Here is a 15784-nt window from a genome sequence, read left to right on the forward strand (position 1 = left end):
GTAGTAGAGATGGGTTATAGATCAGTAGTAGAGATGGGTTATAGATCAGCAGTAGAGATGGGTATAGATCAGTAGTAGAGATGTTATAGATCAGTAGTAGAGATGGGTTATAGATCAGTAGTAGAGATGGGTTATAGATCAGTAGTAGAGATGGGTTATAGATCAGTAGTAGAGATGGGTATAGATAGTAGAGATATAGATCAGTAGTAGAGATGGGTTATAGATCAGTAGTAGAGATGGGTTATAGATCAGTAGTAGAGATGGGTTATAGATCAGTAGTAGAGATGGGTTATAGATAGTAGAGAGTAGATCAGTAGTAGTGTTATAGGTAGAGATGGGTAGTAGAGATGGGTTATAGATCAGTAGTAGAGATGGGTTATAGATCAGTAGTAGAGATGGGTTATAGATCAGTAGTAGAGATGGGTTATAGATCAGTAGTAGAGATGGGTTATAGATCAGTAGTAGAGATGGGTTATAGATCAGTAGTAGAGATGGGTTATAGATCAGTAGAGATGGGTTATAGATCAGTAGTAGAGATGGGTTATAGATCAGTAGAAATAGAGATCAGTAGGTTATAGATCAGTAGTAGAGATGGGTTATAGATCAGTAGTAGAGATGGGTTATAGATCAGCAGTAGTAGAGATGTGGTATAGATCAGTAGTAGAGATGGGTTATAGATCAGATGATGGTTATAGATCAGTAGAGATGTGTTATAGTAGTAGAGATGGGTTATAGATCAGTAGTAGAGATGGGTTATAGATCAGTAGTAGAGATGTGTTATAGATCAGTAGTAGAGATGGGTTATAGATCAGTAGTAGAGATGGGTTATAGATCAGTAGTAGAGATGGGTTATAGATCAGTAGTAGAGATGTGGTTATAGAGTCAGTTATAGATCAGTAGTTATAGATCAGTAGTAGAGATGGGTTATAGATCAGTAGTAGAGATGGGTTATAGATCAGTAGTAGAGATGGGTTATAGATCAGTAGTAGAGATGGGTTATAGATCAGTAGAGATGTAGAAATGTTATAGATCAGTAGTAGAGATGGGTTATAGATCAGTAGTAGTTATAGATCAGGGTTATAGATCAGCAGTAGAGATAGAGATGTTATAGATCAGTAGTAGAGATGGGTTATAGATCAGTAGTAGAGATGGGTTATAGATCAGTAGTAGAGATGGGTTATAGATCAGTAGTAGAGATGGGTTATAGATCAGTAGTAGAGATGTGGTAGAGATCAGATAGTAGAGATGGGTTATAGATCAGTAGTAGAGATGGGTTATAGATCAGTAGTAGAGATGGGTTATAGATCAGTAGTAGAGATGGGTTATAGATCAGTAGTAGAGATGGGTTATAGATCAGTAGTAGAGATGGGTTATAGATCAGTAGTAGAGATGGGTTATAGATCAGTAGTAGAGATGTTATAGATCAGTAGAGATGTTATAGATCAGTAGAGATGTTATAGATCAGTAGTAGAGATGGGTTATAGATCAGTAGAGATGTTATAGATCAGTAGAGATGTTATAGATCAGTAGTAGAGATGGGTTATAGATCAGTAGAGATGTTATAGATCAGTAGTAGAGATGGGTTATAGATCAGTAGTAGAGATGTTATAGATCAGTAGAGATGTTATAGATCAGTAGAGATGTTATAGATCAGTAGAGATGTTATAGATCAGTAGAGATGTTATAGATCAGTAGAGATGGGTTATAGCACGCTTGACATTTAAAGGTAATTTGCAGCGTTTACCATGAATGCAGTCTCTTCGAAGCCAGGAACATTACCTTTAAGAGGTGCATAGCCTGAATGGGGCGATCGGATTGAATCCCGGCCAAAACATGTCTGTTAGGGTCACCCTGTTGTTGTTTGCCATATAAGTTACTGTCAATGTGTCAGAGCCACAGAGACTGTCAGCTACCTGACATGACCTGGTGTTTTCTGTAGAAGTTACTGTCAGAGTGTCAGAGCCACAGAGACTGTCAGCTACCTGTCAATCACCTGGTGTTTGGGCCTGACCCCTGTCCTGGGACCATCAAGTACCTCCACGTCACCTACAAGTGTAAACCTAGTGAGTACTGTACACTACCACTCATCTCTCTCTCTCTCTCTCGCTATCCCCCTCCCTGTCTCTCTCTCTCCCCCTCCCTGTCTCTCTCTCTCCCCCTCCCTGTCTCTCTCTCTCTATCCCCTCCCCTGTCTCTCTCTCTCCCCCTCCCTGTCTCTCTCTCTCTATCCCCTCCCTCTCTCTCTCTCTCCCCCTCCCTGTCTCTCTCTATCCCCATCCCTGTCTCTCTCTCTCTATCCCCCTCCCCGTCTCTCTCTATCCCCCTCCCCGTCTCTCTCTATCCCCCTCCCCGTCTCTCTCTATCCCCTCCCTCTCTCTCTCTCTCCCCCTCCCTGTCTCTCTCTATCCCCATCCCTGTCTCTCTCTCTCTCTCCCCCCTCCCTGTCTCTCTCTATCCCCCTCCCTCCCTGTCTCTCTCTATCCCCCTCCCTCCCTGTCTCTCTCTATCCCCCTCCCTCCCTGTCTCTCTCTATTCCCCTCCCTGTCTCTCTATCCCCCTCCCTGTCTCTCTCTATCCCCTCCCTCCCTGTCTCTCTCTATCCCCTCCCTCCCTGTCTCTCTCTATCCCCTCCCTCCCTGTCTCTCTCTACCCCCCTCCCTGTCTCTCTCTATCCCCTCCCTCCCTGTCTCTCTCTACCCCCTCCCTGTCTCTCTCTATCCCCTCCCTCCCTGTCTCTCTCTATCCCCTCCCTGTCTCTCTCTATCGCTGTCTCTCTCTGTCCCTCTTTCTCTATGGTCACCTCTCTCTCACTGTCCATGTCTTTCTCTCTCTCCCTCGCTCTCTTTCTCTCTCTCTCCCTCGCCCACATATCTGCAGTAAGCAGTATTTCTGTCAGAAAAATATACATCACAAAGCAAGTTTGTGTTTGTTCTTGTCTTTCCTGTTGCCCCCCCCCCCACCCCACACTTCCTCTTTGTCAGCTGAGCATAAGAGCAGTGTGGTGTGTGAGGGAGAGAAGCTGACGTTACACTGTAAGCCTCCCAGAGTGCTGATCATCTATACAGCTGCTTACGGTAGGGGTCTGGGCCACACCTGTCCCTCACAGGACAGAGGAACACCCCCGTTTGGTGAGTGGACAGCAGAGGAGGGACTCACGCTGTGTTCATAACCAAGTGGGATGGTGGTATTTACCACATAAAACTGGTAGAAATCTACTTGAACGCCCTTCCAACTGGTAATTACTAGTGGTTAACTAGTGGTTAACTAGTGGTTAACTCGTCTATCATCCCTGAGCTCTGACTTCTCCTACATGCTGAGCTCTGACGTCACCTCGATAACAGCTTTTTTTGGGCCGTTAAATGCTACAACATAACATAATTTATAAAAAGCTATAAATATGGGGTCTGGGGTCTATAAATATGTTTTTTAAACATGAGATTGGCTTGACAAGAAAAGCTTCCAAAAGGACTTTGAGGTAAAGTTGAAGTACTCAATAAAAAAAAAGAAAAAGGCAGATTTATTTATTTTTGCGACTTAATATGTTTTTTGAAAACTGTACATTTGTTTACAAGCATGATATCTGTACTTTTAGTTTATGGTAGCCAATCAGACACAGCTTGTTGTTCATTAGCCAATCAGCTTTTCTCCACCAGTTCAAAGCACTTGAATGCATCCAACTGGTATTTATGATATAACTGGTAATTTCCACTTTCTCACTTGGTGATGAACGCAGCATCAGCATCAATTCACTTTCAACACTGTCAAAACATTTACTCTGAAAGTTATGGGAATGCACGTGGCACACTTTCAGGTACTATGTATCACACGCAAAGATACAAAAACTGATACAATAATTAAATGCTTGATGGAGTTGGACCCTTAACATGCCTCCGTGCTTGTCTTTAGTTGATGTTGATATCTTTCTCTCTCTCTGTGTGTAGAGTGTTTGAACCACAATGCGGTTCACACTCTGTCACAGAGCTGCTACAGCAAACAGAGGTGTGTTGTCGCCGTAGACAACCAGACCTTCAGAGACCCCTGCTACCCTGGAACCAGGAAGTACCTGACTGTACTCTACTCCTGTGGTAGGAAAATACCTTTATGACTAATAGAACTAATAGAATACGACTAATATAATATGACTAATAGAATAGAACTAACAGAATATGACTAATAGAACTAATAGAATATGACTAATATAACTAACAGAATATGACTAATAGAATAGAACTAACAGAATATGACTAATAGAACTAACAGAATATGACTAATAGAACTAATAGAATATGACTAATAGAATATGACTAATAGAACTAACAGAATATGACTAATATAACTAATAGAATATGACTAATATAACTAATATAATATGACTAATAGAACTAATAGAATATGACTAATAGAACTAACAGAATAGGACTAATAGAACTAACAGAATATGACTAATAGAACTAATAGAATATGACTAATAGAACTAACAGAATATGACTAATAGAACTAATAGAATATGACTAATAGAACTAATAGAATATGACTAATATAACTAATAGAATATGACTAATAGAACTAACAGAATATGACTAATAGAACTAATAGAATATGACTAATAGAACTAACAGAATATGACTAATAGAACTAATAGAATATGACTAATAGAACTAACAGAATATGACTAATAGAACTAACAGAATATGCCTAATAGAACTAATAGAATATGACTAATAGAACTAATAGAATATGACTAATATAACTAATAGAATATGACTAATAGAACTAACAGAATATGACTAATAGAACTAATAGAATATGACTAATAGAACTAACAGAATATGACTAATAGAACTAATAGAATATCACTAATAGAAATAATAGAATATGACTAATAGAAATAATAGAATAGAATATGACTAATAGAATAGAACTAATAGAATATGACTAATAGAACTAATAGAATAGAATATGACGAATAGAACTAATAGAATAGAATATGACTAATAGAATAGAACTAATAGAATATGACTAATAGAATAGAACTAATAGAATATGACTAATAGAACTAATAGAAAAGAATATGACTAATAGAAATAATAGAATAGAATATGACTAATAGAATAGAACTAATAGAATATGACTAATAGAACTAATAGAATAGAATATGACGAATAGAACTAATAGAATAGAATATGACGAATAGAACTAATAGAATGTGACTAATAGAACTAATAGAATAGAATATGACTAATAGAACTAATAGAAATGGACTAATAGAATTAATAGAAATGGACTAATAGAATATAACCAATAGATCCTGCCACATACGTCTCGTGTCTGAGCCGTTGATTTGCGACTCCACTTTATCTCGATACTGACATTTCACTTGTTTGATTGTCTTGTGGAGGGAATAAGTACACTGTTTGTATTCGGCCATATTCCCTGTCACTTTTCCATGGTTCAATGCTGTGGTTCGCGCTTTCAGTTTTGTGAGAATGCCGCCATCTATCCACGGTTTCTGGTTAGGGTAGGTTTTAATAGTCACAGTGGGTACAACATCTCCTATACACTTCCTTATAAACTCACTCACCGAATCAGAGTATACGTCAATATTATTCTCTGAGGCTACCCGAAACATGTCCCAGTCTGCGTGATCAAAACAATCTTGAAGCATGGATTCCGATTGGTCAGACCAGCGTTGTCACATGCGCTGAATACAACAGGTGTTGATCTTAATGTGAAATACTTACTAACAAGCCCATAACCAACAATGTAGTTTTAAGAAAAATAAGAGTGAAGAAAAATATTTACTAAATAAAGTAAAAAAGAAAAGAGCAACAATAAAATAACAATAACGAGGCTACATACAGGAGGTACCTGTACCGAGTCGATGTGCGGGGGTACAGGTTAGTCGAGGTAACTGAGGTAATATGTACATGTAGGTAGGGGTAAAGTGACTATGCATAGATAATAAACAGGTTAGTCGAGGTAATTGAGGTAATATGTACATGTAGGTAGGGGTAAAGTGACGAGTAATAGATAATAAACCACAAGTAGCAGCAGTGTAAAAAAGGGGGTGTCGATGTAAATAGTCCGGGTCGCCATTTGATTAGCTGTTCAGCAGTCTTATCGCTGCTGTTAAGAAGCCTTTTGGACCTAGACTTGGTGCTCCGGTACCGCTTGCCGGGCCCTCCTCAGCCCTTCTTCTGACACCGCTTGGTGTAGAGGTCCTGGATGGCAGGAAGCTCGGCCCCAGTGATGTACTGGGCCGTACCCACTACCCTCCTCAGCCCTTCCTCTGACACCGCTTGGTGTAGAGGTCCTGGATGGCAGGAAGCTCGGCCCCAGTGATGAACTGGGCCGTACCCACTACCCTCTGTCGGGCCTTCATCTGACACCACCTGGTATAGAGGTCCTGGATGGCAGGCAGCTTTGGCCCAGTGATGTACTTGGGCCATACGCACTACCCTCCATAGCGCGTTGTGGTCGGAGGCCGAGCAGTTGCCATACCAGGCGGTGATGCAACCGGTCAGGATGCTCTTGATGGTGCAGCTGTAGAACTTTTTGAGGTTTCGGGGACCTGTGTCTCCTGAGAAGGAATACAGGGCATTCAGAAAGTATTCAGACCCCTTCACTTTTTCCACATTCTGTTACGTTACACCCATTCTAAAATTGATTAAATCGTTTTTTCCCTCATCAATCGACACACGATACCCCATAAAGACAAAGCAAAAACAGGTTTTTAGACATTTTTGCAAATGTGTATTAAATACAAAAAATGGAAATATCACATTTCACATAAGTATTCAGATACTTTGTTGACCCCAGGCCCCAGACCCCAGGCATCAGACCCCAGGCATCAGACCCCAGGCCACAGGCCCCAGGCATCAGACCACAGGCCCCAGACCCCAAGCATCAGACCACAGGCCCCAGGCATCAGACCACAGGCCCCAGGCATCAGACCACAGGCCCCAGGCATCAGACCCCAGGCATCAGACCACAGGCCCCAGGCATCAGACCACAGGCCCCAGGCATCAGACCACAGGCCCCAGGCATCAGACCCCAGGCATCAGACCACAGGCCCCAGGCATCAGACCACAGGCCCCAGGCATCAGACCCCAGGCATCAGACCCCAGGCATCAGACCCCAGGCCCCAGGCATCAGACCCCAGGCATCAGACCACAGGCCCCAGGCATCAGACCCCAGGCATCAGACCACAGGCCCCAGGCATCAGACCCCAGGCATCAGACCCCAGGCATCAGACCCCAGGCATCAGACCACAGGCCCCAGGCATCAGACCCCAGGCATCAGACCCCAGGCATCAGACCACAGGCCCCAGGCATCAGACCCCAAGCCCCAGGCATCAGACCCCAGGCATCAGGCCCCAGACCCCAAGCATCAGACCCCAGGCATCAGACATCAGACCCCAGACAACAGGCATCAGACCCCAGGCCCCAGACCCCAAGCCCCAGGCATCAGACCCCAGGCATCAGACCCCAGGCATCAGACCACAGGCCCCAGGCATCAGACCCCAGGCATCAGACCCCAGGCATCAGACCCCAGGCCCCAGGCATCAGACCCCAGGCATCAGGCCCCAGACCCCAAGCATCAGACCCCAGGCATCAGACATCAGACCCCAGACAACAGGCATCAGACCCCAGGCCCCAGGCATCAGACCCCAGGCCCCAGGCATCAGCCCCAGGCATCAGGCATCAGACCCCAGACATATCAGACCCCAGGCATCAGACCCCAGACATCAGACATCAGGCATCATCAGACCCCAGACATCAGACCCCAGACATCAGATCCCAGACCCCAGGCATCAGACCCCAGGCATCAGATCCCAGGCCCCAGACATCAGACCCCAGGCACCAGGCATCAGACCCCAGGCATCAGACCCCAGGCATCAGACCCCAGGCATATCAAACCACAGGCATCAGACCCCAGGCATATCAGACCCCAGACATCAGACTCCAGAGTTCAGACCCCAGGCCCCAGGCATCAGGCCCCAGGCATCAGACCCCAGGCCCCAGACATCAGACCCCAGGCATCAGACCCCAGGCATCAGACCCCAGGCATATCAAACCACAGGCATCAGACCCCAGGCATATCAGACCACAGGCATCAGACCCCAGACATCAGACCCCAGACATCAGACCCCAGGCCCCAGGCATCAGACCCCAGACATCAGACCCCACCCCCAGGCCCCAGGCATCAGACCCCAGACATCAGACCCAGGCCCCAGGCCCGAGACCTCACACAGCACAAATAAAAACAGAGAAAACACCAGGCTAGAAATAGACTTGGAGAATGGCGTCTACAGTGCTCCGCCGACAGACACACTTCCTGTGGAGCTTCCTGTGATTGGACCAAATGCCAGGCCCTTTGTGAGGTCATCGGCTAACAGACGTTGTCGTGCGAATGGTAATTGGATTATGGCTTGCACTCATGAAGCGTCTCAGAGTTGGAGCGCTAATCTAGGACCAGGGCCGTATTCATGGTGTCTGAGTTGGAGCACTAATCTAGGACCAGGGCCGTATTCATGAGGTGTCTGAGTTGGAGCACTAATCTAGGACCAGGGCCGTATTCATGGTGTCTGAGTTGGAGCACTAATCTAGGACCAGGGCCGTATTCATGAGGTGTCTGAGTTGGAGCACTAATCTAGGACCAGGGCCGTATTCATGAGGTGTCTGAGTTGGAGCACTAATCTAGGACCAGGGCTGTATTCATGGTGTCTGAGTTGGAGCACTAATCTAGGACCAGGGCCGTATTCATGGTGTCTGAGTTGGAGCACTAATCTAGGACCAGGGCCGTATTCATGGTGTCTGAGTTGGAGCGCTAATCCAGGACCAGGGCCGTATTCATGGTGTCAGAGTTGGAGCACTAATCTAGGACCAGGGCTGTATTCATGGTGTCAGAGTTGGAGCACTAATCTAGGACCAGGGCCGTATTCATGGTGTCAGAGTTGGAGCACTAATCTAGGACCAGGGCCGTATTCATGGTGTCTGAGTTGGAGCACTAATCTAGGACCAGGGCCGTATTCATGGTGTCAGAGTTGGAGCACTAATCTAGGACCAGGGCTGTATTCATGGTGTCAGAGTTGGAGCACTAATCTAGGACCAGGGCCATATTCATGGTGTCAGAGTTGGAGCACTAATCTAGGACCAGGGCCGTATTCATGGTGTCAGAGTTGGAGCACTAATCTAGGACCAGGGCTGTATTCATGGTGTCTGAGTTGGAGCACTAATCTAGGACCAGGGCCGTATTCATGGTGTCTGAGTTGGAGCACTAATCTAGGACCAGGGCTGTATTCATGGTGTCTGAGTTGGAGCACTAATCTAGGACCAGGGCCGTATTCATGGTGTCTGAGTTGGAGCACTAATCTAGGACCAGGGCCGTATTCATGGTGTCTGAGTTGGAGCACTAATCTAGGACCAGGGCCGTATTCATGGTGTCTGAGTTGGAGCACTAATCTAGGACCAGGGCCGTATTCATGGTGTCTGAGTTGGAGCACTAATCCAGGACCAGGGCCGTATTCATGGTGTCTGAGTTGGAGCACTAATCCAGGACCAGGGCTGTATTCATGGTGTCAGAGTTGGAGCACTAATCCAGGACCAGGGCCGTATTCATGGTGTCTGAGTTGGAGCACTAATCCAGGACCAGGGCTGTATTCATGAAGTCTGAGTTGGAGCACTAATCCAGGACCAGGGCTGTATTCATGGCGTCTGAATTGGAGCACTAATCCAGGACCAGGGCCGTATTCATGGTGTCTGAGTTGGAGCACTAATCTAGGACCAGGGCCGTATTCATGGTGTCAGAGTTGGAGCACTAATCTAGGACCAGGGCCGTATTCATGGTGTCAGAGTTGGAGCACTAATCTAGGACCAGGGCTGTATTCATGGTGTCAGAGTTGGAGCACTAATCTAGGACCAGGGCCGTATTCATGGTGTCAGAGTTGGAGCACTAATCTAGGACCAGGGCCGTATTCATGGCGTCTGAATTGGAGCGCTAATCTAGGACCAGGGCCGTATTCATGGTGTCTGAATTGGAGCACTAATCTAGGACCAGGGCCGTATTCATGGCGTCTGAATTGGAGCACTAATCTAGGACCAGGGCCGTATTCATGGTGTCTGAATTGGAGCGCTGTGTGTGATTCAATGAAACGATCATGTTTTATGACTGAGTGGAATTTCTTTGAATTGCACTGAATTAAATTCTATTTCCTGTGCGGTGTGGCCAATTCAATTCACATTTCAATTCACGAGTTGAATAGGAGTAAATTAGAAAATTCTGAATTAGATTCATATGGACAGATCCTAGATAGGTCATAATGAATTAGATTCATATGGACAGATCCTAGATAGATCATAATGAATTAGATTCATATGGACAGATCCTAGATAGGTCATAATGAATTAGATTCATATGGACAGATCATAATGAATTAGATTCATATGGACAGATCCTAGATAGGTCATAATGAATTAGATTCATATGGACAGATCCTAGATAGATCATAATGAATTAGATTCATATGGACAGATCCTAGATAGGTCATAATGAATTAGAATCATATGGACAGATCCTAGATAGATCATAATGAATTAGAATCATATGGACAGATCATAATGAATTAGATTCATATGGACAGATCCTAGATAGATCATAATGAATTAGATTCATATGGACAGATCCTAGATAGGTCATAATGAATTAGATTCATATGGACAGATCCTAGATAGATCATAATGAATTAGATTCATATGGACAGATCCTAGATAGATCATAATGAATTAGATTCATATGGACAGATCCTAGATAGATCATAATGAATTAGATTCATATGGACAGATCCTAGATAGATCATAATGAATTAGATTCATATGGACAGATCCTAGATAGGTCATAATGAATTAGATTCATATGGACAGATCCTAGATAGATCATAATGAATTAGATTCATATGGACAGATCCTAGATAGGTCATAATGAATTAGATTCATATGGACAGATCCTAGATAGATCATAATGAATTAGATTCATATGGACAGATCCTAGATAGGTCATAATGAATTAGAATCATATGGACAGATCATAATGAATTAGAATCATATGGACGGGGGGGACTTGGTCCTAAATCAGGCACTCCTACTCTGAGATGCTTTGTGACTACGGCCCCTTCCTGTGGCGCTTCCTGTGATTGGTTCAAATGCCAGGCTCTTTGTGAGACCATCAGCTGATAGACATTGTTGTGAATATAATCATTTGGGGGATTTAAACTTTCGACCAGTGTTGAAAGATCCCTTTGGACAGATCATATCATCTCCATTGATACACAAAACAATACCAGTTTCCCTTGGTTACTTACCAACGTAACAAGTCTAACAGAAAACACTGCTCATCTCTGTGTGTTTGACTCTTTCGAGAGTCCTCTTTTGGATGGACTGTAAAGAGTAGTTACGAGCGAGAAGTGTGTGTGTGTATGAAAGAGAAGTATAGGAGTACTTTCCTCACAGGTAACACTCTTTGTGCTTTCCCCATTACAGTACCACAGACATTACTGCAGGAAGCAGACCCAGATGTACTACACAGACCCACCTCACACCCAAAAGGTACGGTCATCGATATATAAATAATACCCAGGTGATTCCTCAACTGTGACATGACAACTACGCGAGGACCCAAACAACTGGAAATGGCTTTATTCAGGTGGTTACGGTCTGGTTTCCCGGATGTACATTAAGCCGAGTTCTGGACTAAAAAGCTGTATGGAGAATCTCCATCAAACGTGTTGAATCCAGATCTAGGATTAGGGCTCTATACAGTCAGATCCGCTTTAGTCAACATTCGCATAGCAGTTGTTTTGGTGGTGTTGTTGGAAGAGGTGGGACTGTATTAGAGTGATCAAATCCAACAGTGGCTCCCGGCATTATACCTAAAGCAGACGTTGCCATTGGCTACACAGAGTCCCCTATTAACAGAAATTCCATGCAGCCTTGTTTCCTAGTTCCAACACTGGAATGTGAGATCTAATCTACACCTCCATTAGAATAAGATAAATACTCATTTATTTTCTTTCATTTCCCCCAGCCCACCCCGGTCCTCCCCCAGCCCACCCCGGTCCTCCCCCAGCCCACCCTGGTCCTGCAGATGTGGCTGTCTATCCTAAGGACTCCAGAACACCAGGAAACACAGGAGTCATGATGAGTAACTCTGTTATGACTTACTCCTATATTAAAGGTACAGGCACACACACACACGCTAACACACACACACACAAATCATCCATCTCTGTATTAACTCCTCTCCTCTCCTCTCCTCTCCTCTCCTCTCCTCTCCTCTCCTCTCCTCTCCTCTCCTCTCCTCTCCTCTCCTCTCCTCCTCCCTCTCCCTCCTCTCCTCTCCTCTCCTCTCCTCCTCTCCTCTCCTCTCCCCAGAGCATCCAGAGACTGCGGCGTTGCTGTTCACCTCCAGTGTGTGTGTTGGTCTGCTACTCACCCTGCTGGCTGTGTCTATCAGACTGACCTGTAGGGGGCTCCGCCACACACACAAAACACAAACACGCAGGAGCCAGGAAGAGGAGGATGATGATGATGATGAAGAAGAGGAGGAGATGACTGACTGCTCGCTGCTGTCGGACTCAGACAGGCAGCTGGCTTACTGCTGGGAGGAAGTGAGCTACAGGACAGCGGACGCGGAGAGGCTAGAACGCATGGAGAGGAGGGACATGGTGATCCAGGAGATCTGGATGAACTCTGATCTCTACGGGACGTCCTGTGATCAGGACCAGACTCCTTATCTACTACTCAGTTACACACAGCTGGAGTAACAGAACCAGACTCCTTATCTACTACTCAGTTACACACAGCTGGAGTAACAGAACCAGACTCCTTATCTACTACTCAGTTACACACAGCTGGAGTAACAGAACCATACTCCTTATCTACTACTCAGTTACACACAGCTGGAGTAACAGAACCAGACTCCTTATCTACTACTCAGTTACACAGCTGGAGTAACTGAACCAGACTCCTTATCTACTACTCAGTTACACACAGCTGGAGTAACAGAACCAGACTCCTTATCTACCACTCAGTTACACACAGCTGGAGTAACAGAACCATACTCCTTATCTACTACTCAGTTACACAGCTGGAGTAACAGAACCAGACTCCTTATCTACTACTCAGTTACACACAGCTGGAGTAACAGAACCAGACTCCTTATCTACCACTCAGTTACACACAGCTGGAGTAACAGAACCATACTCCTTATCTACTACTCAGTTACACAGCTGGAGTAACAGAACCAGACTCCTTATCTACTACTCAGTTACACAGCTGGAGTAACAGAACCAGACTCCTTATCTACTACTCAGTTACACAGCTGGAGTAACAGAACCAGACTCCTTATCTACCACTCAGTTACACAGCTGGAGTAACAGAACCAGACTCCTTATCTACCACTCAGTTACACAGCTGGAGTAACAGAACCAGACTCCTTATCTACCACTCAGTTACACAGCTGGAGTAACAGAACTGTGTGTGTGAGAGAGTTATTTTTTAACCCTTTATTTAACTAGGCAAGTCAGTTAAGAACACATTCTTATGTTCAATGACGGCCTAGGAACAGTGGGTTAACTGCCTGTTCAGGGGCAGAACAACAGATTTGTACCTTGTCAGCTTGGGGATTTGAACTTGCAACCTTCCGGTTGCTAGTCCAACGCTCTAACCACTAGGTTACCCTGCCGCCCCAGTTATGCTACAGGGAGGGGATTACTGGGTTGTCTGGTCCATAAGACTGACCCCTAGTCTACACTAAGTGATTGAGGGATGTTTTGGTAATGTGATTATAGGAATTCCAGAGTTTGGAACCTCTATCTGATAAGAGAATTCACTCTGGTTTTATGGATTTGGGAATGAACCTGGAAGAATACATTGAAGGGTTTAGGTAGGTTGTCGGGGAAGTATGTATATTTGTAGATGAAGGTGAATAATTGGAGTATATTAATGTTGTATTTGGAAGATAATATATTGAGTTTCTTAAACGGGGGGGAATGGAGCGCAGTAGTTAGAGGAGGTGGTTAGTCTGGCCAATGTCTTTTGTGCGATGAGTAATTTGTGTAGGTAGGAAACGAATATCTTTCCAGGACAACTTTTCATCAACTAGTACACCGAGGAATCTAGTAGATTTCATTCCATTTTGATATTCTGGCTCTTTTTGTATATATATACACATTTACATATATTATATAGTTCAGATTCTTACCTGTGAATACAATGTAGTGGGATTTATCAATATTTATAGATCATTTGTTATTCTGGAACCATTCGGGAAAATGTGGCCACGCCTGACTTGGCTTCATTGATTTGTGAATTGACATGTTTTTGTTGTGTGTGATCAAATCAAGTTGGTATCATCGGCAAAAAAGAATGTGAAGTACGGTAGGTCATTGATATACAGATTAGGAATAACAAAGGTCCAAGGATTGAACCCTGTGGAACGCCACAGGAAATCTTCGCACTTGGTAGATGAACAACCATTTTGCATACAGAAATTGTTTTCTAATCCTAAACATAATTATATAGCCATTTATATGTATAATCATGACCACCATAATAATGCAATTTAGCAAGTATTATTTCATGATCAACCGTGTCAAACATTCTAGATCAATCTAGAAAGACGACAAGAGCGTATTAATTGTTGTTCAGGGTATTTTATTAGGATCTCTATTAGCTGTTGCAAAAGCAGCAGCTACTCTTCCTGGGGTTCCACACAGAACACAGAACACAGAACACAGAACATGAAACACAGAACACAGAACACGACATAATACAGAACATCAATAGAAAAGAACAGAACTACATCAATTTACAAAAGGCACGCGTAGCCTAGATATCAGTACATACACACAAACTATCTAGGTCAAATAGGGGAGGGGCGTTGTGCCGTGAGGTGTTGCTTTATCTGTTTTTTGAAACCAGGTTTGCTGTTTATTTGAGCAATATGAGATGGAACGGAGTTACATGGAATAAGGGCTCTATATAATACTGTATGCTTTCTTGAATTTGTTCTGGTTTTGGGGACTATGAAAAGACCCCTGGTGGCATAAGTGTGTGTGTGTCAGAGCTGTGTGTAAGTTGACTATGCAAACAATTTGGGATTTTCAACACAATGTTATTAAAATAAGTGAAGCAGTCAGTCTCTCCTCAACTCTGAACCAAGAGAGACTGGCAGCATAGTATTTATATCAGTCCTCTGATTATCATGAAGAACAAGATGTGCCGCTCTGTTCTGGACCAGCAGCAGCTTAACGAGGTCTTTCTTAGCAGCACTGGACCACATGACTGGACAGTAATCAAGATAAGAACAAACTAGAACCTGCAGAACTTGCTTTGTGGAGTTTGGTGTCAAAAAATATATATATATTTTTTTTACTGATGATTTTTGAGAGCGGTTGTAACCAAGGTTTCCAGAAGGGGAAGAAGTGGTGAAATAAAGAATTGAAGTACACAACATGACCAAAGATACGTGGACACCTGCTTGTCGATCATCTCATTCCAAAATCATGGGCGTTAATATGGAGTTGGTCCCCCCCCGCTTGACAAATCAAATGACAAAACACTCAGCCCTCCAAGACTCAGGTCAGTCAAGATGTTCCATGACATACTTTAGAAGAGAAGTAGGACACACCTCCGGTAAATAAACTTACATGGACTCTTGCACCCAGCAGGCCTTCATGAGAAATTACATTTAGGTTAATGACATCACAATGACAGGGAATGACATC

At 44.0% G+C, this 15784-nt stretch overlaps 1 protein-coding gene across 2 annotated transcripts in view; it reads left to right on the top strand.

Annotated features, from left to right (window-relative positions):
• Positions 1–12960, top strand: part of eva1c (eva-1 homolog C (C. elegans)) — a 19241-nt gene extending 6281 nt beyond the window's left edge. Inside the window, exons 3-9 of one of the 2 annotated variants that reach the window (XM_042311375.1) lie at positions 1940–2063; positions 2982–3128; positions 3942–4085; positions 11538–11603; positions 12082–12231; positions 12429–12801; positions 12850–12960. In XM_042311375.1, the coding sequence (XP_042167309.1) occupies positions 1940–2063; positions 2982–3128; positions 3942–4085; positions 11538–11603; positions 12082–12231; positions 12429–12801; positions 12850–12868 (1023 nt within the window). In that variant the 3' untranslated portion in view covers positions 12869–12960. Of the gene's footprint in view, positions 1–1939; positions 2064–2981; positions 3129–3941; positions 4086–11537; positions 11604–12081; positions 12232–12428 lie in introns of both variants that reach the window. The other variant, XM_042311374.1, reaches the window with a different exon arrangement.
• The last annotated feature ends 2824 nt before the right edge of the window (positions 12961–15784 follow it).

The sequence above is a fragment of the Oncorhynchus tshawytscha genome, linkage group LG33 (genome assembly GCF_018296145.1).
Source record: "Oncorhynchus tshawytscha isolate Ot180627B linkage group LG33, Otsh_v2.0, whole genome shotgun sequence".
Lineage (NCBI taxonomy): Eukaryota > Metazoa > Chordata > Actinopteri > Salmoniformes > Salmonidae > Oncorhynchus > Oncorhynchus tshawytscha.